The sequence below is a fragment of the Meleagris gallopavo genome, chromosome 24 (genome assembly GCF_905368555.1).
Source record: "Meleagris gallopavo chromosome 24, MGAL_WU_HG_1.1, whole genome shotgun sequence".
NCBI lineage: Eukaryota > Metazoa > Chordata > Aves > Galliformes > Phasianidae > Meleagris > Meleagris gallopavo.
Window position 1 is genome coordinate 2,058,335 of NC_139427.1, and position 16,327 is coordinate 2,074,661.

Genomic DNA, 16,327 nt, shown 5'->3' on the forward strand with positions numbered 1-16,327 from the left:
AGATACGTGGCCCTGTTCTGAACAAGCAGGAACAGTTCTAATCCCCAGTGTGAATTTTCTGACTTGGAGTCAATGAATGAAACAGCAATAAATCGGGGGCTATGCATGCTCAGGTTATCCCTTCTTCAGTCCCTGACTAGAGAAGTTGGGAGTAACAGGAAGAAGGCATCCTTACAGTCCCAGGAACGTCACTTCTTCCCAATTCTTGCTTTGGTTTTTGATTGACTCTGGATGGATCCAGATAGCCCAGTCCACGTTTTACTAGTGTAAAACCCCAGCTTGATAAAGTTAATTTCACATTTGTAAATACATACTTACGTGTTCAAGTAATGCATTGGTTCTGTATGTTATTTTTATACAAGTATACAGGTCAATAGTTTTGTGTATTTAATAGAGACATAAATATGAGTGTATTGTACGTTTTGAGGGACAATTTTTTAAAATGTTGCCAACTTTTTAATATATCAAGCATACAAAAAAAAAAATTCATAACTGAACTGTCAAGTGATCCACTTCCATGTACTGAACTTCCTTGTTGGATGCACTGTGCTCTAAATAAGAGCATCCAAAAAAAGCTAACAAATAATCAAATTAATCAAGTGAGAAATGACTGAAAAAGAACTTCCTGAAAGAGATTTAGAAAAAGAAGATGAAGGGGAAAAAAAAATAAAATATGGACAACGTAAAATATTCATATTGTCAGCAAACACAGAGAAGATGTTTCATTTATAGAGCTAGACAGACGCGATGTAGGAAATAGATATGCTCCATGTAAATTTATTAAGTGCAACTTTCTCTCTCTCTGTCTCTGTCTCTTTCTCTCTCTAGATAAAAAACCTCTTCATGAAATAAAATCCCAAAGTAAGTTATTTTCTTTCCTCTTGTAAATATGATTTTTCTCATCTTCTCTGCCACTTTGTTTTATTTGTTTAGGAACTGAATACAGCTGAAGGTTATATGAAAGGCTTTCATATCTACTGAAAGCATCTTTTTAGCGGCTTGGTGATCATAGCTTTTAGACTGAAAATAAAAGGAGTGACTGTTCTTCAGTAATTTTGTGTCTTGCTGAGCCCTGCATATCTTCACATCAATCTTTTGAGAACTTGTGATTAGGGGAAAACTAAAAAGATAATATAGGAGTTTGGCTTTCTTGGTTCTAATCTGTCTCCACTACTTGCTGTGCCTTGGTCAGCTCACTCGATTTATCAACTGGTGAAGGGTGTTTATGTGCTTTACTACATATCATTTGTATACTGCTTTTCAGGAGCTCCCATCCTGCATTGTTTCTCAGTTTTCCATTGTTTTCAGTGGAATTTTAGTTAAAATAAGAATGGTACCTGTGGTTTGGATTGATTAATTGAAAGATTTCATTAAAAGAGAAGGCGCTCTCCCCTTGAAGTCACAACATCCATGAGGCCTATCCTCTTTTAAAGCTAAGATGTTGTTCTTATAAACCTTATGCAACGTTTTGAGGATTACTCGCTGCTTTACAAGATTTCTTTGAACTCTGACTAATAAATAACTAGATTAATAAATACATTTTTTAATTCCTTTGAAGGACTTGGAACGAGAATCCATTTGTCCTGTGCATCCAATGTAGTGGATGCAATTGTTTGTATCTTCTTTAAAGAGAGAGTCTTCTACGATGAATATGAATTGTGTGGATTATATATGAATTATGGAATTTCATGGGAGGTGCATCCCATGTTCTGTGTTCCTGGAACTGCCTCCTGCTGGGTCATACCAACTGATCTGTGTGAAACTGAATGCAAGTGATGCATTTTTATATATCTGTGTTGTTCCCATTTAATTAGAGAGTCTTGGAAGAGCATTAGTTAAATTGCTTTAATTTCTGATTTATTAAAAAAAAAAACACAACACCTTAATGGCATTGATTTTAGCACGTCAGGTTCCTTGGAGAATTAAATGCTTTCTTTAGCTGTGGGGTTAGAAACATGCTGTACAGCTTGCTGCTATTCAGCGAAACAGGAACTTAGTTTAAGACTGCATGAATCATCACTGATGCAAAATCAAAGTCAATTATGAAGATAATTGAGAAACAACCTGTTCTACTAACTAGCCTTTACGTTATGCTCTGACTTTTGGTCTTTACTCTCAAGGACTAGCTGTGTGAAGCAATGGATTTCAAGTTGCTAAGGGGCATCAAAAGTAAGGGAGGTGGAAAATAAGGGAGGATGGGAAGCAGAAAGAATCTTTCCAATCTCCTAGCAAACTCTAATGGGAGACTGGGGGAAAAACATGCCTTGCATATCTCCTGGAAAGCACTTATTGTAAATGAGATAATTTAATCAATTACATTTCCTAATGTACTAAACCAAATGTTTCATTTTCTGCTCCTGCACATCTTAAATTATCTTCAGGTGCTGTAGAAAACTTAATCATAGTTAATAGAAACTTCATTACCATCAAATGTGCTTTCAATAAATGTTGTGTAACAGTGTCAGAAGGTGGAGTGAAATATAGGCTACAATTACCACAAACATGTGTCCTGTAACTGAAATGTGTAAAAGTTGGAGCCCTTAGCAGCAGACACCTTGGGGCTGGGAGGATGCAATTCTTAACCTCATTGGCCAAATTGTTCCCATTTGTTTGTTTGTTGGAGACAAATACCACTCTTTCCCTTGACTTGTTTGTACCAATCTACAAAAATGAAGCTGGTGATGGAATATCACAATTAATTCCCCGTAACAACAAAATAGATTGGAAATAGAAAATTGGAAGGATGGAAACGTAAATAATTTCTGTACTTTCTGTATGTGGTGCTAAAGAATAAAATGGAGGTACAACAGTATGTGGTTCACATGTTGGATTGGGATTCAAGTATTCTTGGTTTGAGGTATTTCCAGGGTCTTCCTTTGTGCCCTGGTCTTCTTGTGTTTCTTATTTCAGATGGAAAATGTAGAATAGAGGCAACTCCCTTTGTTATTCTGATACGTTTCCATTGTCAGTTAAAAGCTTACTTTCTGGAATTAAAAAATTGCAAAATGCTGCAGAAAAAGAAATCTTCTTCTCAGTAATTTATTTGGTAAAAGCGTGTTGTAATTGTGAATTTGGAACTGAGCTGTTTACTTCTGAGGTTTCTCAGTCGTGATTACTTGTCGTGAGAGGCCACAGCGGATGGATGTCTCCTGGAAGTTGATATTTGCACAAACTAAAAGCTCGGTGATGTTTTTGTTGTTGTTTTTCCTTTTCAGCAGATTGCAAATATGTTAAAAATTGGAAACGTTTTTCAGTATGGGGTTATTTGAAAATAGCAAATCTCTATGTGCCTCAGCCTACTTAGAGCAGTGTTTTCCTGCTCGGTTTCCTCGCTGCTGCAATGCATATGGTGTTTTTTATTTGTGTTAGAATACAGTTGAACTTCATGATTGCATTTGGCAGCTGCTGTGCCTTCCCAGGAAGTTCAGCTTTGCATCATTGTCAGCCACGTAGTTTATGTAGGAAACTGGTGAGCCACAAACACCAGCTTTTCAAGTGCTGCCCATAGGTCATAATTTCTTCCATTCCAGTGGTTTGTGGTTTCGTGTTCATTTTAAGAATTCAGCTGAAATAAAGTTATCTGACTCTAGAAAAAATAAGATGCACAACAGAAGCCTCCTCCCAAACATTAAGCAGTTTCACTAATTATTTCCATATTACATGTTGAATTTGACTTCCTACCGTATATATTCAGTATATAGTCTGTTTTTCCTGGTTATTTTTTGTCACTGTCATTTGTTATAAACGCTTGTTTTGTACTAACATGCTCCTCACCTGATAGCAAGAAGCAATGTGGAGTGAGATAGCAGGTGATGCACAATGTACACCATGATCTCTTCCTCTAAGCTGGAGTTTGGCATTAAGGGAGTTGAGGACTCACTATGTACACTTCCAAGTAGTTTAATTTCATGGTATGTGGTCCTAAATCCCAGGAGATCTAGAACAGCGGGACTGGATAATTCAATTACATAATACTTGAGGGTTTTATTTGGGTTCATTCTTTCAAAAAAAAAAATTCCTCTTCTCTGCTGTAAAAAGTTTGAAGTCTTAGGAAAGTTGGTTGTAAGCTTAACGTGTGGATGTGGTCAGAGGAAAGGCTTTGGGTTCCAGCTTGTTTCCAACAGCAGGATTCCACCAAGATATGCAGGATACTGTCAGCCATTCTTCAAGCTTTGAGAGGGTGGATTGTTCCTTCTTAAACTAAAGCTCACAAAAAAATAAAAAGGGAAGGAAGGGAAAATCTTCACTAAGAATTTTTTTTCAGAGGATTTGTGACATCCTGGATTAGTTCTAGAGCTGAAAACAAAAAACTTACATGTCCCTGGAAGCCGTCAGTAAATGAGAATCCTGCAGTACATAAAACAACTCTCCCTGGCTTCAGTTCTTCCACGTTCTCCCCTCTAAGGGCTGTATTACCATACTTTAATGATCTCCACTGGGCAAGAATGGTAAAAGATGGCATACCTGAGTGCACAGCCCGAGCTAGCAGTGTATACTGAGGAGAGAAGGTATTTAGTGGTAAGCACTCTGCTTCTGACTGCTACAAGTCTAACTATCCCACTTCAAGAAAACCTCAAATACCATGATGCAACTCCTAAATCAGTATAAGCTTAGTGCACAGAATGAGGCACCAGGAAATGTGTTCATGCTTTTAAATGCTTGCTCCTCGCTGTTCTATCCTGCTGTGATCTGCCCCGAGTTTATGCCTCAAGCTTTACTCCTCTGGCCGCGAGTCTGTGGCTGCATACAATCCCCATTGCTGGGAACACTCTGGGCATTTTCATGAGCGTTGCTGACTCAATACCCACTTTTTTCTCCTTCAGATATAGAGACAGCCAGTGACATTGCCCTGTACTCTGGCCTGGGAGCAGCAGTCATTGCTGTAGCTGTGCTGGTGGTTGGTGTTACCCTTTACAGACGGAGTCAGAGTGAGTACGGCGTGGATGTGATTGATTCATCTGCACTGACAGGAGGCTTCCAGACATTTAATTTTAAAACAGTCAGACAAGGTTAGTGTTGTGATTTCATTTTCTTCTCTCCAGAGCCCCTACTACAAAGAGATACTAAGCTCATATGTGATGACTGGCTGCAGGAGGGCATTCCAGCCTCATGCTAAGCAGACGCATCTGGAGCCAGGGAAGGGCAGATCTGGCACATGGAGTGAGATCTGGGGGTTGAACAGTGATGTCTTTTGTAGTCTCTGCTACTGATTTGACACAGCAGCTTGGACATACAGTCTTTCTTGACCACGCTCTCTGTGCTTCAGAAATACTGTCATTAGATTCTATGCTGATGTTTGTGACTCATAGGAATTTTTCTGAGCTAGAACCCTCCTGGATGGACAGCTTGTGATATTCCTCCCCTTGTTAGTCTTGTCCTACTTTAACCCGCTTTCTCTCAGGCATGAAGCTGTCCTTTTGTGCGAGCTCAGCAAAAAGTTCTACCCAATGGGTTGTAATTAAAAACAAAAGCATGCACACGGAACCAAATCCAGAACAAAACAGAAGTTCCTTCATGGATTTATGCACATTGTAATTGCCTGAAGTGCAAAATAAAGTGATCAAGTACCTGATGGATCTTCTGCATGGTTTCATCTGGGTCTCAACATCATCCTTTTTGATTTTAAGATTTGAGGCTGCCAGGGAAGAAGAGCAAATCAAAAAGGAAATGATGGTGAGGTCAAGAAGAGATGTCTGATACAAGGAATTAAAGCTCAGTTATGCAAATTTCCAATGCTTACTTTGGTACTTTTCTTTTATATTGCACAGAACAGAGAGAAGATAGCTTTTACTTTCCAAATACAATTATTTTTCCCAGGGCTGCAGTATGTGCTGAGTGCATCAAACAAGTTAGCATTAGATGCACATCAGAGAGATCTCTTAAGTCTTACCTGTCTAGCTCCAATTTATAGATGGGGAAATCAAAGTGCAGCTGAGTACTGCTTAGGATTTACAAATGCATCTAATGGTTCACTGAAAGTGACAGTGAAATACAGGCCTGACTTTTTATTTGCAGGCAGCTCTCGAGTGCAGAGTGATTTAAGCTCCAGACATTGCTAAGGAGGGAGGAATTAGCTGCAGCACGCTTAGTGGCACAGTTCAGGCTGGAACTTGGGTTGGGTTAATGGGGCACTGAGGCAGGTGTGCATGGAATATCATACAGTATGTAAACATCTCCAGCACTGTTTAATAAAGAAAACACAACACCACCAGTCACGATCCATGAATCAGACATGAGTCATGGGTCTTAGGCTACTTAGACCCATACATCTATTATTTTTCACTTCTCAGTGTAAATGCAGCTCTTGTAACCTAAGGGCATAGTTTAAATCAAAGACGTTTATTCATTTCAGGATTGTAACTCAAATTAGTGCACGATTAGGATTGCAGTCCAAGATTCCAAATTCTCACTTCTCTGTGATTTATGAAGATCTGCATAAAATGGATGGAACATTCCCTATCCACAGCATCATTTCTTCAGTGATGTGTTACCTAGGTGCATTATTCTGCTTCACTGCACACTCTACAATACAGTAACTAACTGCCTGATCCACTTCATTTCACCAGGTAACTCCCTGCTTTTGAATTCATCCATGCAGCCTGACTTGACAGTGAGCAGAACCTACAGTGGACCTATCTGCCTGCAGGATCCAATGGACAAGGAGCTAATGACAGAGTCTTCACTGTTTAACCCACTGTCAGACATCAAAGTCAAAGTTCAGAGTTCGTTCATGGTTTCCCTAGGGGTGACAGAGAGGGCTGAATATCACGGAAAGGCACATTCTGGAACTTTTCCTCATGGGAATGCTAGAGGTTTTGGAACAATACAGGCTAGAAACAAGGCTGCATATATTCAGAACCTGTCTTCAATTTCAACAAGAAATGAGCTGAAGACAACTGCTATCTTTGGACACCTGGGAGGTCGTTTAGTGGTTCCAAATACAGGTGAGTAGATCCTTTCTTATTAATAGCACATAATTTTATATGAAATTCATTATGCTTGGTGCAGTGCTTTATCCATTCATTCTATGAATTAAATACATAAAAAGTAGGAGCTTCCATAATGCAAAGTCTGTGAAGTAGAGCCTGTTGCCCACACAGGAGGTGGCTATGATAAAAAACAAAGCTTGGGATTAGTAGTAAAGAGGTATTATGTCTATCTGAACTGCTACAGATTACCACCTCTTGATGCCTTTAGCATGAAAGTTATATTAATTAAAGCTGTAGCTCACTTGGATCCTGATCCAAATGAAGCACTCCCCAGAAAGGAAATTGCTATTGGATCAGGATCTCAGATAATGGGGTCAAATTCAAAGCAGAGTCTACACACATCAGCACCTGACTGCATTAACACTGTCAGGCTTCATTATATTATTAAAGTCTGCAGCACATAACAATTAAAATGTCTCAGGAGAAACAGGAAAACTCCAATGTGGCTTTCATTACCGTGCTCCTGGCTTTCTGGTTTTGTCTTTCTTTGAGATGAGCACTTCAAGGCTGGGCTATGCACTGAAGCATTGCAACAGGAATGCTCAATTTGCATTGTTTAAGGAGTAGTTTTTATTTTGTGACTTGAAAGTTTTGTGAGACAGAATCTGAGACTTTCGCTTTTGTTAAATTAGCTGGGAACATCAAATAAAGGATGTTGAGATCATGTTCCTGCAGCACGTTTGCACTACACCACCATGTTCATACGGTGCTGAATAAACTCTCACACTGAATAGTTTCTTCTCTATAATGGCTGGATGCCCCCATTTCTAGCTAACAGGTTATGTTTGAACTCTTGTGATCTTTACTCGGGGTTTCCTTTAAACTCAGCTTTACGTTCAGCATCTTTCCCAAAGGTAACTTCTGCCTTTGCTCTGCTGCAGGAGTCAGTCTGTTGGTGCCACACGGAGCAATTCCTGAAGAGAGTTCATGGGAAATCTATCTTGCTATCAACCCAAGAGAGTCCAGGTAAGGCGTATCTAAAAAGCCCGTGTCAATAGCATGCAGAATGTGTGGAAGTGGCTCGTTTCATGGATTTCGTGGTAAGATTGTCTATAGGAATGGATTACCTGTCTTCAGTGGTGCTGGTATGGCCACACTGCTGTGACATACGATGCTCTGTCAGATGCATGGCTTTAAATTCTGTTGCCAGCAGCAGCCGTGGGTGTTTTCATCAACTCTGCTGCAATCACTTCAGTGGCCTTCGTTCCATGTTAGAAGGCCAAGAGATTTTGGTCCCAAGTCAGAGGCTTGGGAATGACTCCTCTCCTTTCTTTTATGAAAAAGCACAGTCAGAGGAGCAGATTATTTTAGATTTTTTTTATAGTCATTCTCACAAAAATGCTTACTTCCCAGTTGGCTTTTAGCTGCCAGGATTGATGGAACATAGTCTTCATTTTTAGATGTGGTCCTGTTTTAGTTTTGTAGTAGTTTTTTTGTGTTTTTTTTTGTTTGTTTGTTTTGTTTTTTTGGTGAGGTAAATTTTAAGAAATGAATCGAAGAGACCAAACTGAATCATACAGAGCTGCCTATGAATTTTAAAGCTTGGAACTATTTTCCAAAACTTAATCTGAAATCTATTTTAATTTTTCTTCCCTCTCTTATCTGAATTCCTTTGTGAGAACTTTCCTATTCTGTCCCCATCTGCTGCTACAGGTTTTTGATCATTCTCAGTGGAATATTAAGATATGTAAAAGGAAGGGAAGAAGTAATAGGGGGGGAGGGGGGGGGGAAAAAAAGAAACAACAAACCCACAGCTGTTTTATCTGCAACGGTTCTGCAGAAGGGAGTTAAAATAGGTTAATTAAATACAAGCAGCCAATTTTACCTACTGCTTTCCTTTTTATCGTGGGCAGAAACGGAGGTAGCAAACCCAACTGAAAATTATCACAGGCTGTTTTCCTTCCAGTTGAGGCAATGTTGATGCATCTTTCACCCATCTGAACTGAGGGAGAGAATGGCCGTGCTGTACCTCACCAGCAGAAGAATTATAACCATTAAAAATACAGCAGCTCGTGTTGTAGATTCTGAATGAAACCTTGTGCACATCGAATCGTGCTCAGTGCAATTTAATTTAACACAGGAGTTCACCACATAAATAGATGCGTACAAGAATGGAGATTTCTGTGGTTCTTGTAAGGATTTGAGGTCACTTTAAAATGTGTTGGAGAGAAGAAGGATCGTACTGTTCTGATTTAGGTTATTTGGGAATGGTTTAGCTGTCACTTTTATTCTAGTCTTCGTTCAGATCTTGAAATAGGTTGGTATGAGATATATGTTGATAGGAGCAGAGGTGATGGGGGGGGAACTGTTTGTATCTGCAGTGTTTTATTTCATTCCTGGGCCTTGAAAGATCAGGGCTGTTTTTGATGGGAATCGTCACCAATGGCACAACTTAACCAAAACTCTATTCACATCTCCTCTGGGGAAATATTGTTTAATCTTCACTGCTGTGGAGATATTGTTAATGACATTCTTTGCAGGCAGAATTAGATGGTAGCACTACCAGCTGGTGCACAACGCGAGGCTTACTTTTATAGTTTCCAGTGTTTCATTTTGTTTAAGCAAATCAAAATGTATTTTAAAGACTAGAATCTAAAAAGCCAGCCAATGATTTCAGTACATGTGACCCAATAATTCTGTTTCACTTCCTGCTACCAAATCTATATGAAAATTAGTGCTCTAGTTTGGCTTATCTTTTCTGCAACAGATGAACGAAGCGCTTACTTGGATTTTTAACTAAAACATTTAAAATTCGTATTGCAGTTAGTGGGAGTACATTTTCACTCATTAAAAAGGTCCTTAGATGTTGTTATTCACCCCCAGCCTACAGCCAGAAGGTCCAGATGTCCTGCTGGGACCAGAAGTGACGTGTGGCCCTTCGGATGTCTCCGTCAGCTCTCCGTTTGCCTTGACTATCCCACACTGTGCAGAAGTAAATTCAGAGCACTGGAATATCCACTTGAAGAAAAGGACACAGCAAGGAAAATGGGAGGTAGGTTCATCCTTCTGCTCCCACTGAAAGGTTTTTTACGCTAAATGGAAAACGTGGTTGCTGTTAATCAGCCAGGAGCTGGTTGAAGATGGTGCAAGGGACAGAACAATCAAAACAATTTTAAAGGAAGCATCTGTTCTCCTTTGGAAAAAAATAAAATAGAGATTTTGCATTTTGTTTCAAAGTAGCTGAATTCTGTTCAAGTGCTGAACTGAAAGATAGAGAAAAGGGTCAACGCTTTATTGTACTGCTTCTGATGGAACTGTTTGATTCCCTGCATCGTAAAGAAAACAAACAGTCACTAAAACACTTGTGCATACCTTAACTGTATCCTTTTCCTCCTGTAAACCACCATATTGTTGTGGCTCTTGTTTAAACCTTTCAAATTCAGCTTCGTTTTCCTCATAAAATTCATTCAATACACTGTCAGCTCCATCAGTGTCAGTTACAAGCAGCTCAGAATTAATGAGGAGTGTAACACCAGGCAGTAGATTGCTCAGATATCTCATCTAATGATGCTGTAATGCAGAACTAAGCATGAAATACAAAAGAATGGGTTAGGTAGTTTTTTGATGAAGATAAACAACTGTAGTGGATGTTCTGAAAGGATGTCAAATACCTGCTATTGCTCAAGGTTTGCTTATTGACTTCAATCTTCAAGGTAATTTCTTACCTTGACATTGGAGGAAAAAAAATTAGATAGAAAGTCAAGAACACTTGAAAAAAGAAGCTCAAATTGCGTAGGCATTGTCATTATTATATGCTGTATGCATTGTATCTGTACAGTGTATCGCCAGAAATCCTCTTGCTGCCTCAGGGCTAAATGGCGACTATTCACTTGCATAGTTAGTCTATTTTTCCTCATTCTTTGAGATCAACATGAGTTTTAAGGACGTGAAGTTGGCTCTTGGGAATAACTTTGCATTCCAGTTGAATACAATTTAAACAAATGATGTCATGACATCTATTATCAAAGCCTTTGTTGTTGCTGTTGTTGTTTTAACTTGAATTTCATTTTGCAGGAAGTGATGTCTGTGGAAGAGGAAACTACTTCCTGCTACTGCCTGCTGGATCCTTATGCCTGTCACATTCTCTTAAACAGCTTTGGAACTTATGCACTTATTGGAGAACCCATCTCTGAGTGTGCCGTCCGACAGCTGAAAGTAGCGGTTTTTGGCTGCCTGTCTTGCAATTCTCTGGATTACAATCTGAGAGTGTATTGCATGGATAACACGCCTTGTGCATTTCAGGTAAGTAATTTCACGTGGATATTTTGGTTTTAATTTTTTTTTTCCCCCCCCTGCAGAATATTAACATTCCTTTATCCCTAGGGTTACAGTTCAGAACTGCGATGTATGTTCCTTATCACGCTCATTACCCTTCGCTGTCATTAATCACTTGAGGGATTCCTCTCCTTTTTACAATATGAGCAAGAAGAAAGAGATTGTATTGTTATAATTAAATTCTTGTTAAAAAAAAAAAATAGATAGTTGTGCATTTCCTCTTTTAAAAAACAATTAAACCAAAAAATCCCCAAGTGTAAATTAAAATTAGTATGACTTTGCATTCCAAGGCAAAACAATAAGATTCACAGGCTACTGTAGCCATGGTGAATTGAGAAGCTTTAACAAAGTGTTTTTCTTTTGAGAGCTGAAATAGAAACGGTTGTAACCAAATTTTCACTTCCTATTGTACAGAATAAAGACCCACGTCTTAATGGAGCGCACGCTAACATCTTTGTGCTCTAATAAAATCAAAGCCACTGAAAGGATGGTTAAAGATTTACAATAGCTTTGTAATTATACCCTTTATATTATTTACACAATTTGTGGGCTGGAAGTATTTTCCTGGATGTATCTGCCTGAAATTCAGAGGCCCAAATTCCTCCTTCAGGTATTTGTTGAACATATAAAAGGAAATCTGGCTGATATGTTCACAGTTCAGTGACTCAGCATCAGTTATGAATAAACCCTAGCTGTAATCATTTAGTATTGTGTAGCAGTTTTATAGCATTTCATAAAAATGAAATTCTAAGTAGTGTAATTTTTATGTTTTTATATGCTTTTAGTTAATATTTAATGTGCAATTTTATAATGTTCTATAACTTCTAGAGTTGTATAAAAATAATCTTGTTTCTCAAATTGTGACATTCAGTAGAACCACAGAATAACTTCCAATGGAAAAGCCCAGCTTCAACTTGAAACTGAAATAAGAAGGCATTAATGAGCTGCAATACCCTTATGGGTTTCCTTCTCAATCACTGCAGTCCTAGGGAAGGTGCGTTGGTATTGACACTGAGGGAGTCAAGAAAATAATCCTAAGTAGCATCAAGGACAGCAAAAGAGCTGACAGAGCCTAACGACACCCCTGGAAGTCCAGTGGTGGAGCACAAATGGCAGAGCTCACTGTGACAGAAACACTCCACTGCTGTAGATGGCCTCAGTTCCTTTCACAGAGATGAATTTTCATCACAGTTGGTATTTGTTTCTAATAGTAAAGAATTCTTTTCTCCTCTGCCGTTGCAGGAAGTGGTTTTGGATGAAAGGCTCCAAGGAGGACAATTACTGGATGAACCCAAACTTCTGCATTTCAAAGGGAATACCTTCAGTCTCCAGATATCTGTCCTCGATATCCCTCCTTTCCTTTGGAGAATCAAACCTTTTACTGCCTGTCAGGTAATTGCCCATTTTAATTGTTTGCATTTTAATTCAGAGGCAGTAAGAATTTTCACTGGCACAACCATAACAAGACAACTCTCCCTTTTATTTCTGAACGGTGTGGTTTTAATCTCTGAGATGCTATAAAAATGCGCTGCATTGTGATTTTGTCAAAAACAGAATGAAACATTTCAAATGCAGCAGAATACTTAACATGTATCTTTTAATAGAAAGCAACCTTGTGCTTTTCCTTATTTAAATTACCTCCAGTGGAATTTATCGCTACTGAAAATGTTTTTGATATCTTTGTCATTCCAATTTCAATATAATTATGAATATATGGCTGAAAATGAGGGGATATATGTCAGTATTTAAATGTCATGAGTTCAAATTACAGCATGCACATTCTTAGACCTGATGAAGAGCAAATTACTTTTCCTGTAAGACATTAATTAGAGAGGCTGTTGAAAATAGGAAAGTATAAATCAAAACATAAGATGAATTTCAAATGTATTGGTTACTGGAAGCTATAAGCCACGTGCTGGCAAATAGAGCGAGCTGATGTTTTAAAATACAGATGTCTTTCATCTTGATTTTTAGCAGGAAAAAAAAAAGCCTTCAATGTAATGACGTGGAAGGTTTCTATTAATACAACAAATCATGTTTTGCCTCAACTTATGTTATAAAAACAGCCCTGTCTTTTGATTTGTTGCCTACTCATTGAATCCTTTGGGGCTGTGTTTGCTTTAAGGAAGGCTCTGAACACAGCAAGGACTCGAGGATTCTGAGAAGGGTGTGCAGAACAATGCCACAATGCTGATATTGAAGCCAAATAAACATTTGCATTTTATAATTGAGTATCATTTGAATGGCAGCTGAGGAGGATGATGGTTTCTTAACAGAAACTGCTGACCAACTTGCACTGCCTCGGTGAAATGTTTTCTGCTGTGGCTCCTTGCAGTGTTTACTCATTTCTCTCCCACATACCAAGGCTTTAAGTTTGGGTTGTCTAGAACAACTAGAAAGAGCTGATGCAATGAAACCATTGTCAGACACTACGATGAGGAAAGCTTTATGTTAATAGATTGCTCAGAGTAGCAAAATCCATTTCAAGGCTTGAAGAGACAAATTAGCACCATGTAAAAGCGCAGCGTTAAAGCAGTTCATAGCAGGTGGCAGTCAGCATAGCCCAGAGAAATCATAAGTGCCTTTGTTTGTCCTGACCATCCTACAGGAGCAGGTGCTCAGTGCTTAGCATCCTTCCCACCATACAGACCATGTAATTAAGGGGAACCCTTAAAAACTGGGCTGATAGAGCAGAAAGGGGCTGCGGCGAGCATGGTAAGAACCAGAGGCATCTTTACCTCTTGGAAGATCATCTCACTCTCATTCCCCCATTCTGGTGGGCTGTTTCTCTCCCAGGAGGTCCCATTCTCCCGTGTGTGGTGCAGTAACCAGAAGCCACTGCACTGTGCCTTCTCCCTGGAGCGTTACACTCCTGCAACCACACAGCTGTCCTGCAAGATCTGCGTCCGGCAAGTCAAGGGGCACGAGCAAATCCTACAGATCCAGACATCCATCCTCGAGGTAAAAGCATCCTTTTCATTTTCTTTTGTCAGGCTGTGTAGCATCAGAAGAACTGTGCCCTGTTTTTACCCCTTCTCCCTCACTGGCAATTTCTCATGCCCTGTTTAACGCTGCAGCAAGCGCAGAGCATTCAGTTCTATTTCCAGCATTTACTGAGATTCTAGAACACTAAAAATAATTTATATGTATGTGAGATGATGGTGATATTTTTCTTGTGGAAAGTTTTTGAGTATCTTGAGAGTTTAAAGAAGAATAGTTTGCCTGGATGCTGTTTGGCCACAGCAACGGTGTTCAAGCAGGCAATGCCTCCAAAGGGCAAGGAGAACTTATGGAACTTAGGAGAACTAAGATGCTTACCTTTCTTAGGCTTGTGAGCATCTTTGCTGATTGTTTAAAAAGTATTCAGAAACTTCTGGATTAAATATCTATGTCTGTGTGCTAACAGCACTGTGCAGAGAATGTAGATCTAAATATGCAGAGAATGTAGATCTAAATATGCAGAGAATGTAGATCTAAATATGCAGAGAACGTAGATCTAAATAAGAAAGCCTCAAACGTAATTCAGGTAAAAACAGAGGGACCTACCTGTCCACAAGGCCTCAAAAAGTGTCACAATTGTGTCCTCAAGCAGATGTGCTGACACAGAGAGCTTTCCCATGGCTCTGAAAAGGTGAGGGAAAAGTGGGGATAATTAGACTGTAAAACAAATATAATCAACAACTGAGTATTTGAATCGTTCACAGCTTTAAGATGCACCAAACTAAGCAGGTAGCAGCAGCTTATCTCACAAGTGCAGGGTATGAAACCTACCATTGTTCTGCAGGTTTAATTTGAACAGACAGGCATTGTGATACATCTGCAGCACCTCTATTACTCTGCACGGATGACTTTTGGGATGTGTCATAAATGTTATATGAAGAAACTACAGCATCGTTGTTATTTAATATTTATGTCGCATTGCACTGAAACGAGTAATGCATGGAAATGGGACTGTTACACAAGACTGGTATAATTTCATAGGAACAGAACAGGCCCAGTCCACAAGAACGACCTGGATTCCACTGATAAAGAATTTAGATGTCTGTGTTTTAGGCATATGCAACTTGACCAGTCACTGCTCTATGGCACTTTGTAACCCCACCATAAACAAAACTCCTGTGAAAGGAAAATGACACTATTTTAAATGCTTGAGAAAGTTTCTTCACAAGTCAGAAAAAATACCCTCCTGGCTGTTTGGTTTTCTGTTGTCACCTCTGCAAAGTATCAGGGGAACCTCAAAGTTTGATGCATTCTCTGTTGGCAAGCAGCCTTGGTGCAGCAGCACATGTAGACATGTATGTATGTAGACATGCTTTGCTTCCAGGCAGATCCTTGCATAAGAGTGCACTCCCAGTACTCTGGTACTGAAGAGGCCATGCAAAAGTCCTGTCTCAGATCCTGGCTCCTGAACAGGACCATTGATGGCATTGTTTCTGGAATGGAGAGCTGCTTGCAGACCTCCAGATCAGAACCCGGTGCTGCACTAACTGCTTTGCTTTTATCTTCTGTGTAGAATGAAAGAGAAACCATCGCTTTCTTTGCACACGATGACAGCAACTTCCCCGCACAGATGGGTGCAAAAGCATTTAAAATCCCATACTCCATCAGACAAAGAATCTGTGCAACGTTTGACACACCCAATGCCAAAGGCAAAGACTGGCAGATGCTAGCACAGAAAAACAGCATCAGCAGGTAATGGGAAGCAATTTTGAAAGGTGAACATTTACATATGCAACAAGAATAATTTGCTGCTATTGTGTTATGGGGGTTTTTTTTCTTATGTGCTGGTATTAAGGATGCATAAATAGTAATTGTCTTTCTTACTCTCAAGGATAAACTGTAGTTGGTGTGTTCTTATATACTACTAGTAACTGAAAACAGGACCTACCTTCCAACCCATCCCACCTGGTGTTATCTCCTAAGCTCAGGTTGTAACCCACCATAGTGGGTGAGTACAGGACTCAGAAATGACTGTGAACACAGCAGCTGAGCAGCTGTTGCGTGGCTGCCATCCCCAAACTGAATTTTAGGTTTTAGAGAAATAAAAAAAAATCCTATAAAAA

At 39.4% G+C, this 16,327-nt stretch overlaps 1 protein-coding gene across 1 annotated transcript in view; it reads left to right on the forward strand.

Annotated features, from left to right (window-relative positions):
- Positions 1-16,327, forward strand: part of UNC5D (unc-5 netrin receptor D) — a 93,303-nt gene that overhangs the window by 68,801 nt on the left and 8,175 nt on the right. The window contains exons 8-15 of the mRNA XM_085242871.1: positions 4,824-5,009; positions 6,567-6,944; positions 7,871-7,955; positions 9,813-9,981; positions 11,004-11,231; positions 12,507-12,656; positions 14,061-14,225; positions 15,778-15,956. Of these exons, the coding sequence (XP_085098997.1) occupies positions 4,824-5,009; positions 6,567-6,944; positions 7,871-7,955; positions 9,813-9,981; positions 11,004-11,231; positions 12,507-12,656; positions 14,061-14,225; positions 15,778-15,956 (1,540 nt within the window). The remainder of the gene's footprint in view (positions 1-4,823; positions 5,010-6,566; positions 6,945-7,870; positions 7,956-9,812; positions 9,982-11,003; positions 11,232-12,506; positions 12,657-14,060; positions 14,226-15,777; positions 15,957-16,327) is intronic.